This window comes from Bufo bufo, chromosome 2 (assembly GCF_905171765.1).
Source record: "Bufo bufo chromosome 2, aBufBuf1.1, whole genome shotgun sequence".
In the NCBI taxonomy this organism is placed as follows: Eukaryota; Metazoa; Chordata; class Amphibia; order Anura; family Bufonidae; genus Bufo; species Bufo bufo.
The window spans coordinates 536974387-536991266 of NC_053390.1; the positions used below are offsets into that span (position 1 = coordinate 536974387).

General features: G+C 39.3%; 1 protein-coding gene across 4 annotated transcripts in view; it reads left to right on the forward strand.

Moving 5' to 3' along the window:
- The first annotated feature begins 329 nt into the window (after positions 1-329).
- Positions 330-16880, forward strand: part of SHROOM3 (shroom family member 3) — a 432673-nt gene continuing 416122 nt past the window's right edge. For 2 of the 4 annotated variants that reach the window (XM_040418007.1, XM_040418009.1), the window contains exon 1: positions 330-1048. In XM_040418007.1, coding sequence (XP_040273941.1) covers positions 914-1048 — 135 coding nt within the window. In that variant the 5' untranslated portion in view covers positions 330-913. The remainder of the gene's footprint in view (positions 1049-16880) is intronic. The other 2 variants (XM_040418008.1, XM_040418010.1) reach the window with 2 other exon arrangements.

The following is a 16880-nucleotide window of genomic DNA, read 5'->3' on the forward strand; positions in this document are numbered from 1 at the left end:
GCTCTCATTGAATATACTGTAGCATGAAACACAAAGTTTTTTTAAAGGTTTCCTTTAAAAGCATGTGAAAGTACTGTGAACGATAAAGTGGCATCATAGTGGCAGGGTTTCTGATACTTTGGAAGTGTTGATATGCATATTATTTCCTCAACCCTTTCTATTCTTAGCTGCATATCATTTGGGCACTTGCTGTGTAAAATCAGCATGACTTGTTCTAATCCTATGCTCACACCCTCTGCCTCTCACTCCCCCTCCCAATGTAGCTACAGTCTAATCTGGAGAAAGGGAAGGAATGTACTGATCTGTCTAACACTTTCACTTCCTATGCTTGGAGAAAATCCACCTGCAGAGTTTTACTGGCTTGTCCAAACATCCTGCATGATTTCCTTTCCTTGCAGATAAGGTTTTACATTCTAAGCACCACTGGAAATTCCAAGTTGAGTTTGAGAGCAGCAGAAGAAAAAATTATAGCTGGTTCTCAAGAAGCCCATGCAGCTTGGAAAAGGAGAAAGATCTCATTCTTTGAATGCAATGAACTGAAAAGATAGACTATTATAATGGTAAGTCTGGGGGAGCTGGAGAAGAAGCATCATCAATCAAAAACAAACATTACTTTACATGTCACTCGTTCTGCATGCGTGATCTCAAAAGTTCCTTGCTTTTGCTTGTATGAAGCTAATAGGTTATTTTTGTGGATGTGCCAGTGAAATAAAGACATTAGTAAATGAAGAGGCCTCAACAGACAAGCATAATTTTTTATCGACTCTGGAGGGCATAGGAGGCACCCTATGGGATTGTACTCGACCTGGATCTTTAGGGTCTGCATTTATTCTAATGGACGTTTAGTTGACTTCAATCTATCCACACTATCTAGGTGGGTGGAATAGATGAGGACTAACACTGGTAAGTCAACATGGATCAGATGCCATCCTCTGGACAACCACCTGTCACCACCCTGTATCTACAATCAACTCTTAAAGGTGGAGCTCCATGGGGTTTCTCACTCAAAGGAGGACTAGAACATGGACAACCATTAACCATCTCCAAGGTAATAAGAATACTTTAGTTTACTGATGTTCATGAATAATACACATTGACAATGTAAATTTACTACATATTATGGATTGTACATTATATATATATATATATATATATATATATATAAATCCAGAAAAAAGAGCGGCACTCCGGTAGTTAAAAGCAAGTGAAAGTGCGGAGTGCTGCTCTTTTTTCTGGATTCAATTATTGGGGTTATAAGTCTATTCCCCTTGGGACGTGCACCCGTACCTTCTCCTTTGAGCCAGTGCCGCCATTTTTCTTTTTATATATATATATATATATATATATATATATATATATATAAAACTTCAATGGAAATAACTGAATTATGATTTTTAGTTCATCCAGAGGAAATGCTCCAGAGAGGTTTGTAATCAGGGAATATACTAAACGTATAAAATGAAAAATAGTACAAAACAAACTGACAAAAGAGTAAAAGGCAAAAGAAGCAGAATGTATTGCAAATTAAACAAGGCGTATAAGGACATGATTAAAGCAGCCCTCCAGAGCAGATCACTCTTAATATTGTTAAGCATCCCTTGTGCTCTAGCAACTAATAACACTAACATGATTATACCAGTAGTCATGACAAAGGATGACCTAATTGGCGATGAGCTGCAATATCAGAAACAGCCTATAGATAAGGGTAGCACTCTTCCTACCATAGGACCTTCTCTGTAAGATATATTGTGCAGCCCTTAGTGTAGAGGACCACTGGTTAGAATCTGCCAAATGTTTGGATGCTTATTAATTGAAACTCCAGTATATACAACTGCATTAAGTGTGCTGTTTAATGAATTTAATTATTGTCACCAGTTAAATTTTTAAAAAATAATACTGTAAAAAAGCAAAATCCACTAAAAAGTAATTGATCCTTTATAGCAGTTACGCCACAAAACATATTCTACATTTTTTAAACCAGCACCTGGATCTGAATAATTTTGTATTTGCACATAATTAAAAATTTAGAATAGCCAGTGAGCTAATCAATAAAATGTATCTGTATAGCGCCACCTGCTGTTTGTTCTTTTCCTTATTTCTTGTCCACGTCACTCAGGTGGTCCCATGTGCTCAGTTTAAATCTTCAGCTGTCACCAGCCATATCTACTATTAGAAGCTGTGGCAGGTACAGAGAGAGAGCACTCCAGCAGAAAGGATACGCCCACTGTGCTGCCATGCTGAAGATAATCTAGAAGAGTAATTGAAGCAAACAATGGGGAGATCTGTGGTTCCCTCTGAGGTACAGGGCTGGTTCTAACTTTCTTAGAAAGCGACTGTGTACTATGTACTACAGTGTATATGATGTCTGATTTAAATTTTTTACATTGATCATGGCATAACCCCTTTAACCCCTTAAAGACCAGGCTCATTTTCACCATAAGGACCAGGCCATTTTTTGCAAAAGTGTCGCTTTATGTGTGAATAACTTTAAAACGCTTTTACTTATCCAGGCCATTCTGAGATTGTTTTTACATCACATGTTGTACTTCATGAAACTGGTAAAATGGAGTAAAAAAAAATCATTTTTATTTATAAAAAAATACCAAATTTACCAATAATTTTGAAAAATTTGCAAATTTCCAAGTTTAAATTTCTCTACTTCTATAATACATAGTCATACCTCCAAAAATAGTTATTAATTTACATTCCCCATATGTCTACTTCATGTTTGGATCATTTTGGGAATGCCATTTTATTTCTTGGGGACATTACAAGGCTTAGAAGTTTAGAAGAAATCTTTCAAAACCCACTTTTTAAGGACCAGTTCAGCCTCACTTTGTGAGGCTTACATAATAGAAACCACCCAAAAATGACCCCATTTTGGAAACTACACCCCTTAAGGTATTCAAAACTGATTTTTACAAACTTTGTTAACCCTTTAGGTGTTCCACAAGAGTTATTGGCAAATGGACATGGAATTTCAGAATTTAAATTTTTGGGCAGATTTTCCATTTTAATCCATTTTTTCCAGTAACAAAGCAAGGGTTAACAGCCAAACAAAACTCAATAATTATTGCCCTGATTCTTTAGTTTATAGAAAGACCCCATATGTGGTCGTAAACTACTGTACGGGCACACAGCATGGTGCAGAAGGAAAGGAACATCATATGGTTTCTGGAAGGCAGATTTTGCTGGACTGGTTTATTTACACCATGTCCCATTTGAAGCCCCCCTGATGCACCCCTAGAGTAGAAACTCCACAAAAGTGACCCCATTTTGGAAACTTAACCCCTCAAGGTGTTCAAAACAGATTTTACAAACTTTGTTAACCCTTTAGGTGTTCCACAAGAGTTATTGGCAAATGGAAATGAAATTTCTGAATTTCAATTTTTGGGCAGATTTTCCATTTTAATAAATTTTTTCCAGTAACAAAGCAAGGGTTAACAGCCAAACAAAACTAAATATTTATTGCCCCGATTCTGTATTTTATAGAAAGACCCCATATGTGGTCATAAACTACTGTACGGGCACACGGCATGGCGCAGAAGGAAAGGAACACCATATGGTTTCTGGAAGGCAGATTTTGCTGGACTGTTTTTTTTGACACCATGTCCCATTTGAAGCCCCCCTGATGCACCCCTAGAGTAGAAACTCCACAAAAGTGACTCCATTTTGGAAACTACACCCCTCAAGGTATTCAAAACAGATTTTACAAACTTTGTTAACCCTTTAGGTGTTCCACAAGAGTTATTGGCAAATGGAGATGAAATTTTAGAATTAAAATTTTTTGGCAAATTTTCCATTTTAATCAATTATTTTCCAGTAACAAAGCAAGGGTTAACAGCCAAACAAAACTCAATATTTATTGCCCTGATTCTGTAGTTTATAGAAACAACACATATATGGTCGTAAACTACTGTATGGGCACATGGCAGGGCGCAGAAGGAAAGGAACACCATATGGTTTCTGGAAGGCAGATTCTGCTGGACTGGTTTATTTACGCCATCCGCCCTGCCATTTGGCCATACAGCATTTTACGACCACATATGGGGTGTTTCTGAAAACTTCAGAATCGGGGCAATAAATATAGAATTTTGGTTGACTGTTAACCCTTGCTTTGTTAACGGAATTTTTTTTATAAAAATTTGGCAAAAAATTGCTGTTTTGCCACTGTTTTTGATTTATTTTTTTAACTATGTTCATTTGAGGGGTTAGGTCATGTGTTAATTTTATAGACCAGATTCATACAGATATGACAATACCTAATATGTCTACTTTTTAAAATTTATTTAGGTTTTACTCTATAATATCCATTTTTAAACAAAAAAAAACCTTTTAGTATCTCCATAGTCTGAGAGTAATTTATTTGTTGTTTTTAGCCTATTGTCTTAAGTAGGGGCTCATTTTTTGCGGGATGAGTGGACGGTTTTATTTGCACTATTTTGCGGGATGATTGCTTGCTATTACACTTTTTGTGATGTAAGGTGAAAAAAAAAGCAAGCGCACGCACAAAAAAAAATGCATGTGGAGGGGATGGGGCGGGGGGGGGGGGGGCAAGATGCAGCCCCCCTGGGGGGTCACACAGCTGAGTGTGCTGTGGACCCCAGACACCCGATCAGGGTGATGCAAAAATATAACTTTTTTCCTAAACTTTCCCTGAGTATCCCTGCCTAATCTAAGCTCTCCCTAACCTGTCTCTGTCCCTAGATACCTTTTTAGTGCAGTGGGTCAGTGGGGGTGCTGGAGGTGCTGGGTTCAGGAGCTGGATGGGCTGCTCTCTCTCTCACTCTAGGACGCAGAATGGAGGAGGAGAGCAGAGCTGGGGGAAGTCAACCCCCCTGCCCGCACGGCGGTGATCGGAAATACACAGGGCGTACCTATACGCCCTGTGTCCTTAAGTACTGGGACATCAGGGCGTACAGGTTAATATTCACATTTATCCTGATCTGTCTCATATTGCAATCACAGCTGATAAATATATATAAAGAATTAATCAATATGTATATGTATAGTCTATATACTGATAATCCTGTGTCTAGCTGTGAGACTATAGGCTTCAGAAAGTGCACTTTCCTCTGTCGGCAACAGGAGATAAATTTTGTCAAGCCCCACCCATTCAGTAATCCCCACCCATCTGCTGCCTGCAGGCTGAATATGGAACAGACTAGCAGGAAATGAACCCCTGTGTTCTCTACAGGTTCTGTACAGTTTCTACAAAACTGAATTTTTCTGAAACATACAGAAAATACAGTAAACTGACAACAAAATGACATTTATTATTTGTAGTTTTTTTTTGTCTCCCTTTGGTTTGTGTTACTGCGCTAAATTTATGTTTTGGTTTATTAAATTTTGTAATACGGTTTCGCTACTGTCAGTGAAAGTATGCCAGGGAGTTGCCTGACGTGAAGATGCAACTTTTTTGCAACTTTTGCAAAAATCACACATGTAGTAAATGTGCCATTAAAGAGATCTAATCACTAAACTTTGAAAAGTGGTGAAGTATGGCGTAGGGGAATAAATGTTTTAGAATTTTGTATAAAAATGCACCAGGACATGCAACAATTTCCCTCCAGAAAAGTGACACATGAAGAATGATAAATGCCCCCTAAGTGTTCAGTTAAATATGAGATTATTTTCTATCTAAAGAAGGTGCAAAAAGTGCTATACAATAATTTATGCTGTGGTCACATAGAATAAATTTGCTGTAGATATTCCTTGTGGATTCGGTACTAAAAATCTTTATAAATGGCTTTAAACCTGCCAATAGCTTGCAATAAATCAATTTCCTGGACACTTATTTAAGCATTGGAGCAAGTAGATATTTGGCTTAAAGGGGCCCTCTGCCATAGAAGAAGACATGGGTATTATAAATGGCACATGGTAGGTAGGGGGACCTTTTAAATATTTATACGACTGTGTACAAAGTAATAAACAGTACATATTCCAGTTTTCCATTATTTCTATGACAAAGTCAAAAAGTCATAACCACTCCCATAGGAGTTAAAAAATCAAAAGCAATCAAACTAAAGCTTAGCCCTAGAGAGTGCATAGAACTGCATGGTAACTTCTTTACCAAAGAATTAATATGTTGCTATGATCTTTTGATGTGACTTGCACAACAAGTACTTATTGGAATCTTATACAAGTATTACTGAAAAATGAAGTAGAAAGCATTGAAGGATATTTAACCACTTGTTTAACACTGCATGAATATATACCTTGTGGCTGTAAGCTATTATCTGTAACCTGATCTATAGAGGCACCGGGTTACATTATGATCTGACTGTGCCCGGTGGCGCTGCAGATCTCTGTGACTGCTCTGCCATTAGACAGCTGTGGTCAAAGAAAGTATCCCGGAGACCAGAGAAATTGGTCTCCCTGCAGTGTGTATCACTGTAACAGGGTGTTACAGCGATCCATTGCAAAGCATAGCGGTGGCGCTCTAAGCTAAGATCTTCTTGATATGAGAGCGCTCCTCCTGGCGGTACAGTTAAGTGTCAGCCTGCAGTCTGTAAAGTGATCCATTCCTGCTGTGCCGTGGAAGGAAGGGGTTAATTCACTTTTTTATTATAAAATAATAAAAAGTGAAAAAATGAAATAAACAAAAAAAAAGTGAAATAAAGAAAAGAAAGAAAGAAGTTTTAGCTATAGTTAGTTTAATTTGTTTTAAATATTCTATAAGAACATAGTAAAATCATCAGACACTCCAATGCTAATGCATTAGAGTCTGTGAAAATAGCAATCTAATGATTGCTATGGGAACTATAAAAAAGTAATAAAAAATATATATATAAAAATTCAAATCAAAATGAGAATCAAAAAAGTAAAAAAAAATACTCATCATGGTTATTGGCGCATGTGAAAACGCACCTATCAAAATATAAAAGTATTTACCTCATACGGAAAAAGGCAAAACGAAAAAAGTTTCCAAATGACCAATTCGCCGTTTTTTGGTCGCTTCTCCTCCCACAAAAAAATGATCAAAAAGTCATACACACCCCAGAATGGTATCAATGAAAAGTTTAGATCGCACCTCAATAAATGAGCCCCCATACAGCTTCACACACATAACTACAAAAAAGTTTTTCAGTATCAAAATGCAAGAAACACTGTACATATGTGGTATCGCTGGATTTGTACTGACCTGGAGAATGAAGAGCTCAAGTTAGTTTTACCGCATAGTGAATGCTGAAAAAACAAACAAAAAAAAACCCCTGTAAAACTGTGGCAGAATTGTGTCTAACTTGGTTTTTTGTCTTTTCACTATCCCGAGGATAGCTCACCAATATCTAGAAACTAAACACCCCTTTGAGATTTCTGGTCAATAATTACCAGGGGGAAGACCTAGAGCCCTTTTATAAAAATGGGTACCACATTTATCTTGCACCAGTCCCTAGATGCTTCGTCACAGGCACAACTCCAACTGCTACTTTAGCACCTCTCATAGTTACGTCCCTGTTGTGAGACCGTGTACGTGTATTTGTGCATGTGATGAATTTGCTTTTGTTAGGTTACTTTCACACTCGCGTTTTGGGCGGATCCATCATGGATCTGCAAAAACGCTTCCGTTACAATAATACAACCGCAAGCATCAGTCATGAACGGATCCGGTTGTATTATGTCTTCTATAGCCATGACGGATCCGTCTTGAACACCATTGAGAGTCAGTGGGGGACGGATCCGTTTTCTATTGTGCAAGATTGTGTCAGAGAAAACGGATCTGTCCCCATTGACTTACACTGTGTGCCAGGACGGATCCGTACGGCTCCACTTCATCAGGCGGACAGGCAGAATTTTGGTGTCGGCCTCCAGAGCGGAATGGTGACTAAACGGAGGCAAACTGATGCATTCTGAGCGGATCCTTTTCCATTCAGAATGCATTAGGGCAAAACTGATCCATTTTGGACCACTTGTGAGAGCCCTGAACGGATCTCACAAACGAAGCCAAAACGCCAGTGTGAAAGTAGCCTTACTTGTATATAGACAGTATGTACTACAGTGTGCACATGCATGTGATACTGTAGTAAATGTGTGTGTATATGCTTGTACATAGTGAGTGTATGTACTTACATGAATGGGCTGCTGTCATTTGTCAGCCATTATTCCCAGTCCACACTGACTATTGGAGATGTGTCAATATACAAACTTCTTGTTTGTTTCCAGTAATTACCAGCAGAATTGTCAATGCAGCTCAGGACTTTACGCACATGACTGTTTGGAAATGATATCACATGAATAGCTAGCTCAACCCAAATATATCCATGTCTCTGTAAGGGCGTTATTACACTGACCAAGGATCGGGCCAATTATCAGGAACAAACATTAGTACATATGAATGCTCTTTCCCTATAATTGGTCCGTGTAAAGCTGTTGCCAATTAACTGACAAACTAACACAATCATCTTTCAGGTCTTCAGGTCATCACATCTTTCATGCGGTCCATGTGAAAGGCACTTTAAAGCGGCTGTACAGCCAGTACCTATCCCCAGGATAGGTCATCAGTATCTGATCGTGGGGGTCCAACTCCCGGCACGCCCACCGATCAGCTGTTTGAAGAGGAGGAGGCGCTTGTATGAGCACTGCTTCCTCTTCAAGATTGCACTGCACATTGTCTTGCTTACAGCAATTGCGCAGTGTAATTACAAGTGCGTGTTCCATTCAAGTGCATGGAACTGTCCCACTGAGACGTCCGAGATGACCTACAGTGTAATCTTAAAAAGAAAGTAGTTCTCATACGAGTGTTGCCTCCTCTTCAAACAGTGGGGGTGCCGAGAGTTGGACCTCCACCCACCAGATACTGATGACCTATCCTGAGGATAGTAATACAATGTGTCGATCGGCACTGCGGTTTGAAGTGGAGTAGTGGTGCACGTGTCTCAGGGCCGGCGTCCCGTATAGATAAGGAGAAAAGAGACCAGCACTCGCTTGTTTAGATAATCTTGCTGTGATTTATTGTCACATTCCAGTGACGCGTTTCTGCATACAATCTGCCTTTGTCAAGCTGTTTGAGAAAGGCAGATTGCTGGTCTATTTTCTCATTATCTATCCTGAGGATAGGTCATCAATATGTACTGGCTGCACAAACCCTTTAAGCTTGTATATTGTTGTTTGTTGCTTGTCATTGGTCCAGCATCAGCCCATGTAAGAAGACCCTAAAGACCCATTTACATTGCCTGATACTAGGACAATGGTCGAGAATGAACCTTTCATTCCTGATCCTTGCCAGCTTTCTCAACTGCATTTACTGTACATGCAGCCATCATCCCCTCTGTATAGGGATCATCCATCTTGACTACAGTCATTCACCCTACCCAAACTCACTGCTTGTTGGCAGCACATCCCTGTTGTACTGCCCACAGATTATGATCTTAGGTGCCACGTGAAAGATGTCATTAACTGACAAATGAGCGTGTGCACTTTTGCACGGTGACTGGCAGCTCCTTCACACGAGACAATTATAGAAGGATCATTTGTACTAACATTCATCCTTCATAATTGTCTCCATTCTCGGTCCATGTAAAAGGGCCCTAACTTCAATTGTGTTTCCTTTCGTAATTACCATGGATGATGCAGAACCTTATTAAAAAACCTTGCAAAGCTCTTATCATTTTGCAGTAGATGAGTGAAACTTTTCAACAGTTCAGACATCTACATCATGACGAGGCTTCAGTAGATAAGTTGAGCTTGTGACCATCTCTTTATGCACAGTAGAGGGTGTATGAGCTTGTCGTTTCAGCAGGAAATACAATAGAACTCTGTCATTACTTCCCACCACCCTTCAGACTGAGAGCAATGGGGATATTCATTGGAACTTGCTTATTGTCTTCAGTCTGCGTGGATTCTGAATATTTCATTAGTTGACCATCCAGCTATTTTCAGCAAGTAGCCCTTAGTTTGAAAATAACAACATAATCACATCATGATAGACAGGATAATCAAACATTGTAGCCGAAATACCGGATCCGTCAATGCGGCAATTTGAATGCCGGCACTAATACATTCCTATGGACAAAAAAATCAGGTAAGTGTTCAGGCAAGTGTTCCGTTTTTTTGGCCGGAGAAAAAAACGCAGCATGCTGCGTTATTATCTCCGTCCTGAAAAGTCAAAAAGACTGAACTGAAGATATCCTGATGCATCCTGAATGGATTGCTCTCCATTCAGAATGCATGGGGATAAAACTGATCAGTTCTTTTCCGGTATTGAGCCCCTAGGACGGAACTCAATGTCGGAAAAGAAAAACGCTAGTGTGAAAGTACCCTTAGGGGAAGTGACTCATTGAGGATGTGCCCTCAATCTATACCAAACATGTCCACATCCATTCTTCAATGTGCCATATACTTTGTGGTTATTGTTGTATACACAGGACATATTCACTTAATGAAAAAGCTCAAATAGGTTATTTGTAAATCAACCCAGAAAAATGTAACCCATAGACCAAGTGGTCACCAATTGGGACCCAATATGTTTTTCTGATACTCCATTGGAACCTTGCATACGCTATCACTGTCAGAAGGGCCACAAGGCTGGATGTTCCTGTTATGATATAGCTGTGACTGGCTGTTATTTTGGTTGCCACGGTTAGGAAGGCACAGTGGCGGACACTGCTGTTTTCAGTTTTATAGACGTGGTTGTGTGGACACTAGAATCTGAGAAATTGGCGTATGTGCTCCAGCTGCATATGTATGTTTTTATGTATGTGTCTCTATACAGTATATGTGGTTGTATAAATGGCTGCATTTGTGATTCATAGCCCTACAGTATATTTTCTCAAATACAGATCTTATCAGCAAGAAAGTATGGAAGATTATGTATTTTCTCTGCTAATTCTTGGGACAAGTAACTTAAAGGGTTTCTGTCAGCAGATTTGTACCTATGAAACTGGCTGACCTGTTCCATGTGCGCTTGGCAGCTGAAGGCATCTGTGTTGGTCCCATGTCCATATGTGTCCGCATTGCTGAGAAAAGTTATGTTTTATTATATGCAAATGAGCCTCTAGGAGCAAAGGGGGCGTTACTGTTACTCCTAGAGGCTCTGCTCTCTCTGCAACTGCCACGCCCTCTCCACTTTCATTGACAGGACTTTCATTGATTTCCCTGTACTGAAGCACATGGCCGAGCCAGCTGTGATCACATTTACACCACCTGGCCCTGTCAATCAAAGTTTAGATGGCATGGCAGTTGCAGAGAGAGTAGAGCCTCTCAGAGTAACAACAATGCCTCCATTGCTCCTAGAGGCTCATTTGCATATATTAAAACATAATTTTTCTCAGCAATGCGGACACATATGAACATGGGACCAACACAGATGCCTTCAGCTGCCAAGCGCACATGGAACAGGTCAGCCGGTTTCATAGGTACAAATCTGCTGACAGATGCTCTTTAAAAAGAAATATCTGGCGGTACATGATAAAAGGGAAGCCCCTCTGTGATAAGGAAGGCACACAGACCTAGGGGCACTCCATGTACAAACATGTAAGGTCTGTACTCAGCCATCAGAGTCAGTTTTATGATATGTAGCTTTGAGATTGGCTTTGGTATAGACTGTTGAATACAGATGAGAGGGCACTGCAGGTATAGAGCAGGTAAAGATTTTTAGGTGTATGGCGGTATAAGCCTGATGCAACAGGAAAAACCTAAACTCTACTGCTGTTTTTTACCTGGATGTGAATGCATACTATACAAACTTTACCCTATGTTTTTAAGAGCATGGCGGACTTGTTAACTAGGTCTTTTGTGTTGATTTCACTGTTAGAACACACATAATTTATTTTTTTATTTTTTTGGCCTATCTTGTCTCATTTCCCACAATTGCCAGTCAGAGACTTTTCACATTATTATTAAAAAGGGGCCCTATCTACTTTCTACATGCATTCCTAATTATCTTTGTTACATTACCCAGCGCAATTCACATTTTTGATCCTATCTTTGACTATCGCCTTTCGCAAACCATTTAAGTAAATTAAAAATACTTTGTGGCTGCCAAGTTTATCGAGCCCAGCCTCAAGAGCTGAAAGAGAAATGTACTCTTTACTTTTGCGTTAACAGATGAACAAATTACTTTAAGAAGTATTACGAAATAAATGAACTGAAATGCATCAGTTTAGTTTTATTACAGATTTAACATATATACAATGTTTTAACCTTATTAGCATCATTTTATTAACGTTGTATTAAAGTTTATTTAAAACATTTCTAAATGGCCTAAAATTTTTTTGCTGTCATTAACTAATTTTGCCATTTTATTAAGCAAATAGGCACCCAAAGTCCTATTGTGCCTTAGATACAGTATTCGTACATCACCTACGTGTCAGTGGTGTACTGGAAATATACTGTGAAATTTGTTTTTGTCTAACATGTCTGTTTTAATAACTACTTGTATGCCCCATGTGATACTGGATCATCTTTTCACATAACCCTATGTTGTGCCATCCATCTATTATTCCTACTAGAAGTTTAGAGTCCAGCTGGGTGTTGCCAGTTGGGGGTATGTCCCTGCACAGTCTTACACTATCCAATAAGTGTTGTCAGGCTGTGCAGGGACACTTTCCCTAGTTGGACTTTATTCCAGATTGTTGGCAATTCATTCATAAACTTCTAGCAGGAATAATAGAGGAACGGCACAACATAGAGTTGTATGAAAAGATACACCAGAAATGTTACTCTATGTGGAACATAAGTAGTTACTAAAACAGAAATGTCAGGAGAGGTTACATGTCCTCTTTAACGTGGAACTCTGGTTCATTTGGCTTTGTAAATCCCCCTCAGTGTGTTATCAGAAGCAAACCAGCCTGATTGTATAAGAAGGACAACCCTGGTGATTGCAATATTGAAGTCCATAGAGGGCCTAAACAGACCCCCCTCCCCCCTTCTTTTGTTAATGAGCCGATCAACATTGGTTACAGATTTGCTTGTGTGTTAGAAGAACTTGTCACCTACTACCACTCCCACCAAATGGATGTCGATGTCAGTACCTAAAGGTGATACCTGTGATTTACTGTATTGTCCTATAGGTCAGCCCCATTGCGGTCTATAATCTATCATGACTGTTTAGTTACAGAGCGGTAGTCCGAGGCACACCTCCTGTCTCATCATTGGCTCAGCCTGTTGCTGTGTCCCTCCTCCTGTAGCTCTGCCTCCACATTGTGGCACACTCAAAAGGAAGCCAGTGCACAGAGAGCTGATCTCTACAAAATGATGAACAGCACATAATGTGTAGTCCAAAATGGTCGCCACTCAGCCTCGTTTATTTTTTGGGGGGGAAGTGGTTAATTTAAATTTACTTGTATCTGTGTTTTTTAATAAAACTAGGAAAGATGACAGTCAAAAGCTGCTTTTGAGATACTATTTAAATAATTTTTAAAGAATTTTTGAATATTATACATTAGCTTTCTTTAATTCAGTCCATTCATAAATCTATTTTATGTTACATATAACAAAAACAGAACAGACCTTTGGATTTATGCTGTGGATCTTCAGTTTGACAGGTTGTGGAAGCCATTGAATGAGGCTAGTTGTTGTGTGGCCACCTGCTGCGAAATCCACAGCAAGAACTGAAGTGTCAATTCTATTTTTTCCGTGATGTGGACTTAAGATCTCTGTCAGAACTACTACCCAAATATCCAATTTAAATCAGTGGGACTGCAGAACATACGCCGAAATCCACATGAAAATTTCACCATGTAAATATGTCCTAAGAGCATGCCATTTATTTATGGTTTGTCAGCCCTGCCCTTAAGAATGCCCAGCTAGTATATAGCTCTTACCACCTAGCGAGTTTCGTAGACACTAGCGAGTTACGTAAACAGTTACATTAAAATTTGAGAAACCCTCCCGAAAATGTCACTTTTTTATTGTAGATTTTAACCAGTAGAGGACCCCTGCCATATACTGTATGTACGGTGCTGGGAGCCGTGACTTAAGTCTCGCTGATCAAGCAGTTGCAAGAGCTGCGCCCGCCCAATCAGTGGCACGGACCCGGCAGTAACTCGGGCTGCAGTGAAGAGGACCCGATGGCAGAGAAGGCAGCCTGATTGCGGGCTTTCCTTCTACGGGAGTCTGTGAGATCCAGCCCCTTAGGCTGGGTCTTATAGGCTCTCTGTCAGCGTAAAAGCTGACAGGCAATGTATTACAATACAGATGGGGATCAGACGCTCAGAAGTTGAAGTCCCAGAGTTGGACAAAAAAAAGTAAAAAAGTGTTTTTCATAATAAAAAAATTAAGTTTCAAGTTAAAAAAAATCCCCTTTCCCATAATAAAACACATATAAAATTGTAAAAAAAAAAAAAAAAAGAGAAAAAAAAAAGAAAACATATTGGGTATTGCCATGACCGGCTCTATAAAAATATCACATGATCCACCCCCCCAGTGCCCTAAAAAAAAAAAAAAAAACTGTACCAAAACAACTATTTTTTGTCATCTTACATCGCAAAAAGTGTAATCTCCCAATGTAGTGGACATAACGCTATGAATCTGGTCATGTTTGAAAGCTTGGAATGTCTGCCTATCACTGGCTGCTACCATCCCGAGATATGAGCAGCTAAAGCAGCACCCCCCTAAAGCAGACCCTTTTACATTTTTCACATTTTGTTAAGTTGCGGAATTGTACTGAAATAAAAAAAAATAATAATAATCGAGTCCCCCCCATCAATCTGCACTCAATAACACAAAATGAGAAAGTGAAAACAGAATTTTAGAAAGTTTTGCATATTAATTAAAAAGGAAAAACAAAACTTTTGCATGGACATAAGTATTCAGACTCTTTGCTTTGACACTTGAAATTTAGCTTTGGGGGCCTCCCATTTCTCTTGATCATTTTTAAGATGTCTTTAAACCTTGACCTGTGGCAAAAATATGCTGTACTGAAAGTTCCCAAGAGCACAGTGGCCTCCATAATTCTTGAATGAAAGACGTTTGGAGCAACCAGGACTCTTTCTAGAGCTAACCTCACTATCAAACAAAGTTATTAGGGGAACCCAATGTTCACTCTGGCTGAACTCCAAAGATCCAGTGTGTAGATGGCAGAGACTTCCATAAGGTCAACCATCACTGGAGCACTCTGCTAATCTGGGCTTTATAGCAGAGTGGCCAGAAGGAAGTGTCTCTTCAGTAAAGACACATGAAAGCTCGGCTGGAGTTTGCTAAAAGGCGCTTTAAGGACTCTCAGACCACGAGAAACATGATTCTCTGGTATGATTAAACCAAGATGGAACCTTTTGGTCTCAATTCTAAGAATCATGTCTGGAGAAAAACTAGACACTGCTCATCACCTGCCCAATACAATCCCTATAGTGAAGCATAGTGGTGGCAGCATCATGCTTTTGGGCTGTTTTTTTAGCAGCTGGGGTAGAGAGACTGGTCATGGTTTAAAAAAGATGAATGGAGCAAAAATATTCTTAATAAAAACCTGAACCAGAGTGTTTGGGGCCGAAGGTTTACCTTCCAACAAGACAATGACTGTAAGCACACAGCCAGGACAATACAGGAGTGGTTTAGGGACAACTCTGTTAATGTCCTTGAGTGAACCAGCCAGAGCCCTCACTTGAACCCAATTAAACATCTCTGGAGAGACCTTAAAATGCCTGTTCACTGACGGACCCCATCCAACTTGACAGTGCTCTAGAGGATCTGCAAAGAAGAATGGCAGAAAATCCCCAAATCCAGATGCAAACCTTAAGTCATCATACCAAAGAATACTAGAGACTATATTAACTGCACAAAGGATCCTCAACTAAGTACTGACTAAATTGTCAGACTACTTATGTCAATGCAAGATTTTCTTTTTTTCTTTTCAATACATTAGCAAAAACATTCTGTTTTCACTTTGTCATTATGAGGTATAGAGAGCAGATTGTTTTTTTCATTTTTATTTTAGCACAAGGCTGCAATATAAAAAAAAAAAAAAAGGAGTCATTGGATTGAAGACTGGGAACCATCTACCACTACTCATACACTGCTATTTCTTAAATCCTCTACTCTTAGTTCATCAACATACAGGACATGCAATATCATACTCAAATCACCAGGCCAGGTCTTATAAGATCACAAAAGTGGCACTGTACTGTGTCATGTAGTACACTAGAAGCATATGCTCTTATGAATTGTCATGGATTAGACATGACATCTTTTCATTGAATAGAAAATTTAGTGTAGTCAAAGACAACTGTGCAAAAAGATATGACACACACTTAGCACAATCCTTCTAGAATTGTATTTCTTAATAAAATTCTCTGCATGCCTTATATTATAATGATATCTTGTTCTTTGAATGAATGCACCATGTGCGCTTATAGAGACTTGAGAATTTTCCTGTTCACTGAGGTTCCTTTTCAAGCACTAAGTTTCATCTACCACATGTTTTTAGAGGTCAAGATCCCAGCAGCAGCTTTTGAGAAGTGGCATGCTGCTGCTTCTGGGTTGGCACTGAAATGCCAGGCTCATTCAACTTAACTGACAGCGATGTCTGTAATTCTTAAAAGTTAGCTTTTATTTTTATGCCTGCAATTTCCTGGCTTCTCATTAATTAACTGCAGGCTATGGAATTTTTTTCCTGTTATAAGTGGGCATTCTTTGTGGGACAGTCCTAGGGTTGCGTGAGGACAGCTAAACCATGACCGTGGAGTTGTACAGTAGTTCTGTTATCCTCTTTTTTTGCCATCAAATGAGACTGGTATTAGAACAATCAAAATAGGTTTAAGCTGCCCAATGCGTGAGTGTACTAATGAGGTCTAGATATATTGCCAAGCCAAACGTTTCTGGCTAAATGTTCACATAATCAGCAGGAAATAATAAGAAGTAGAATCAAACTTCAGCACTCAAAATTAATAAGTACTAATTTTTATTTGGATTTTTTCAAGGCATAAGTGTGACGTTTTGGTCAGATC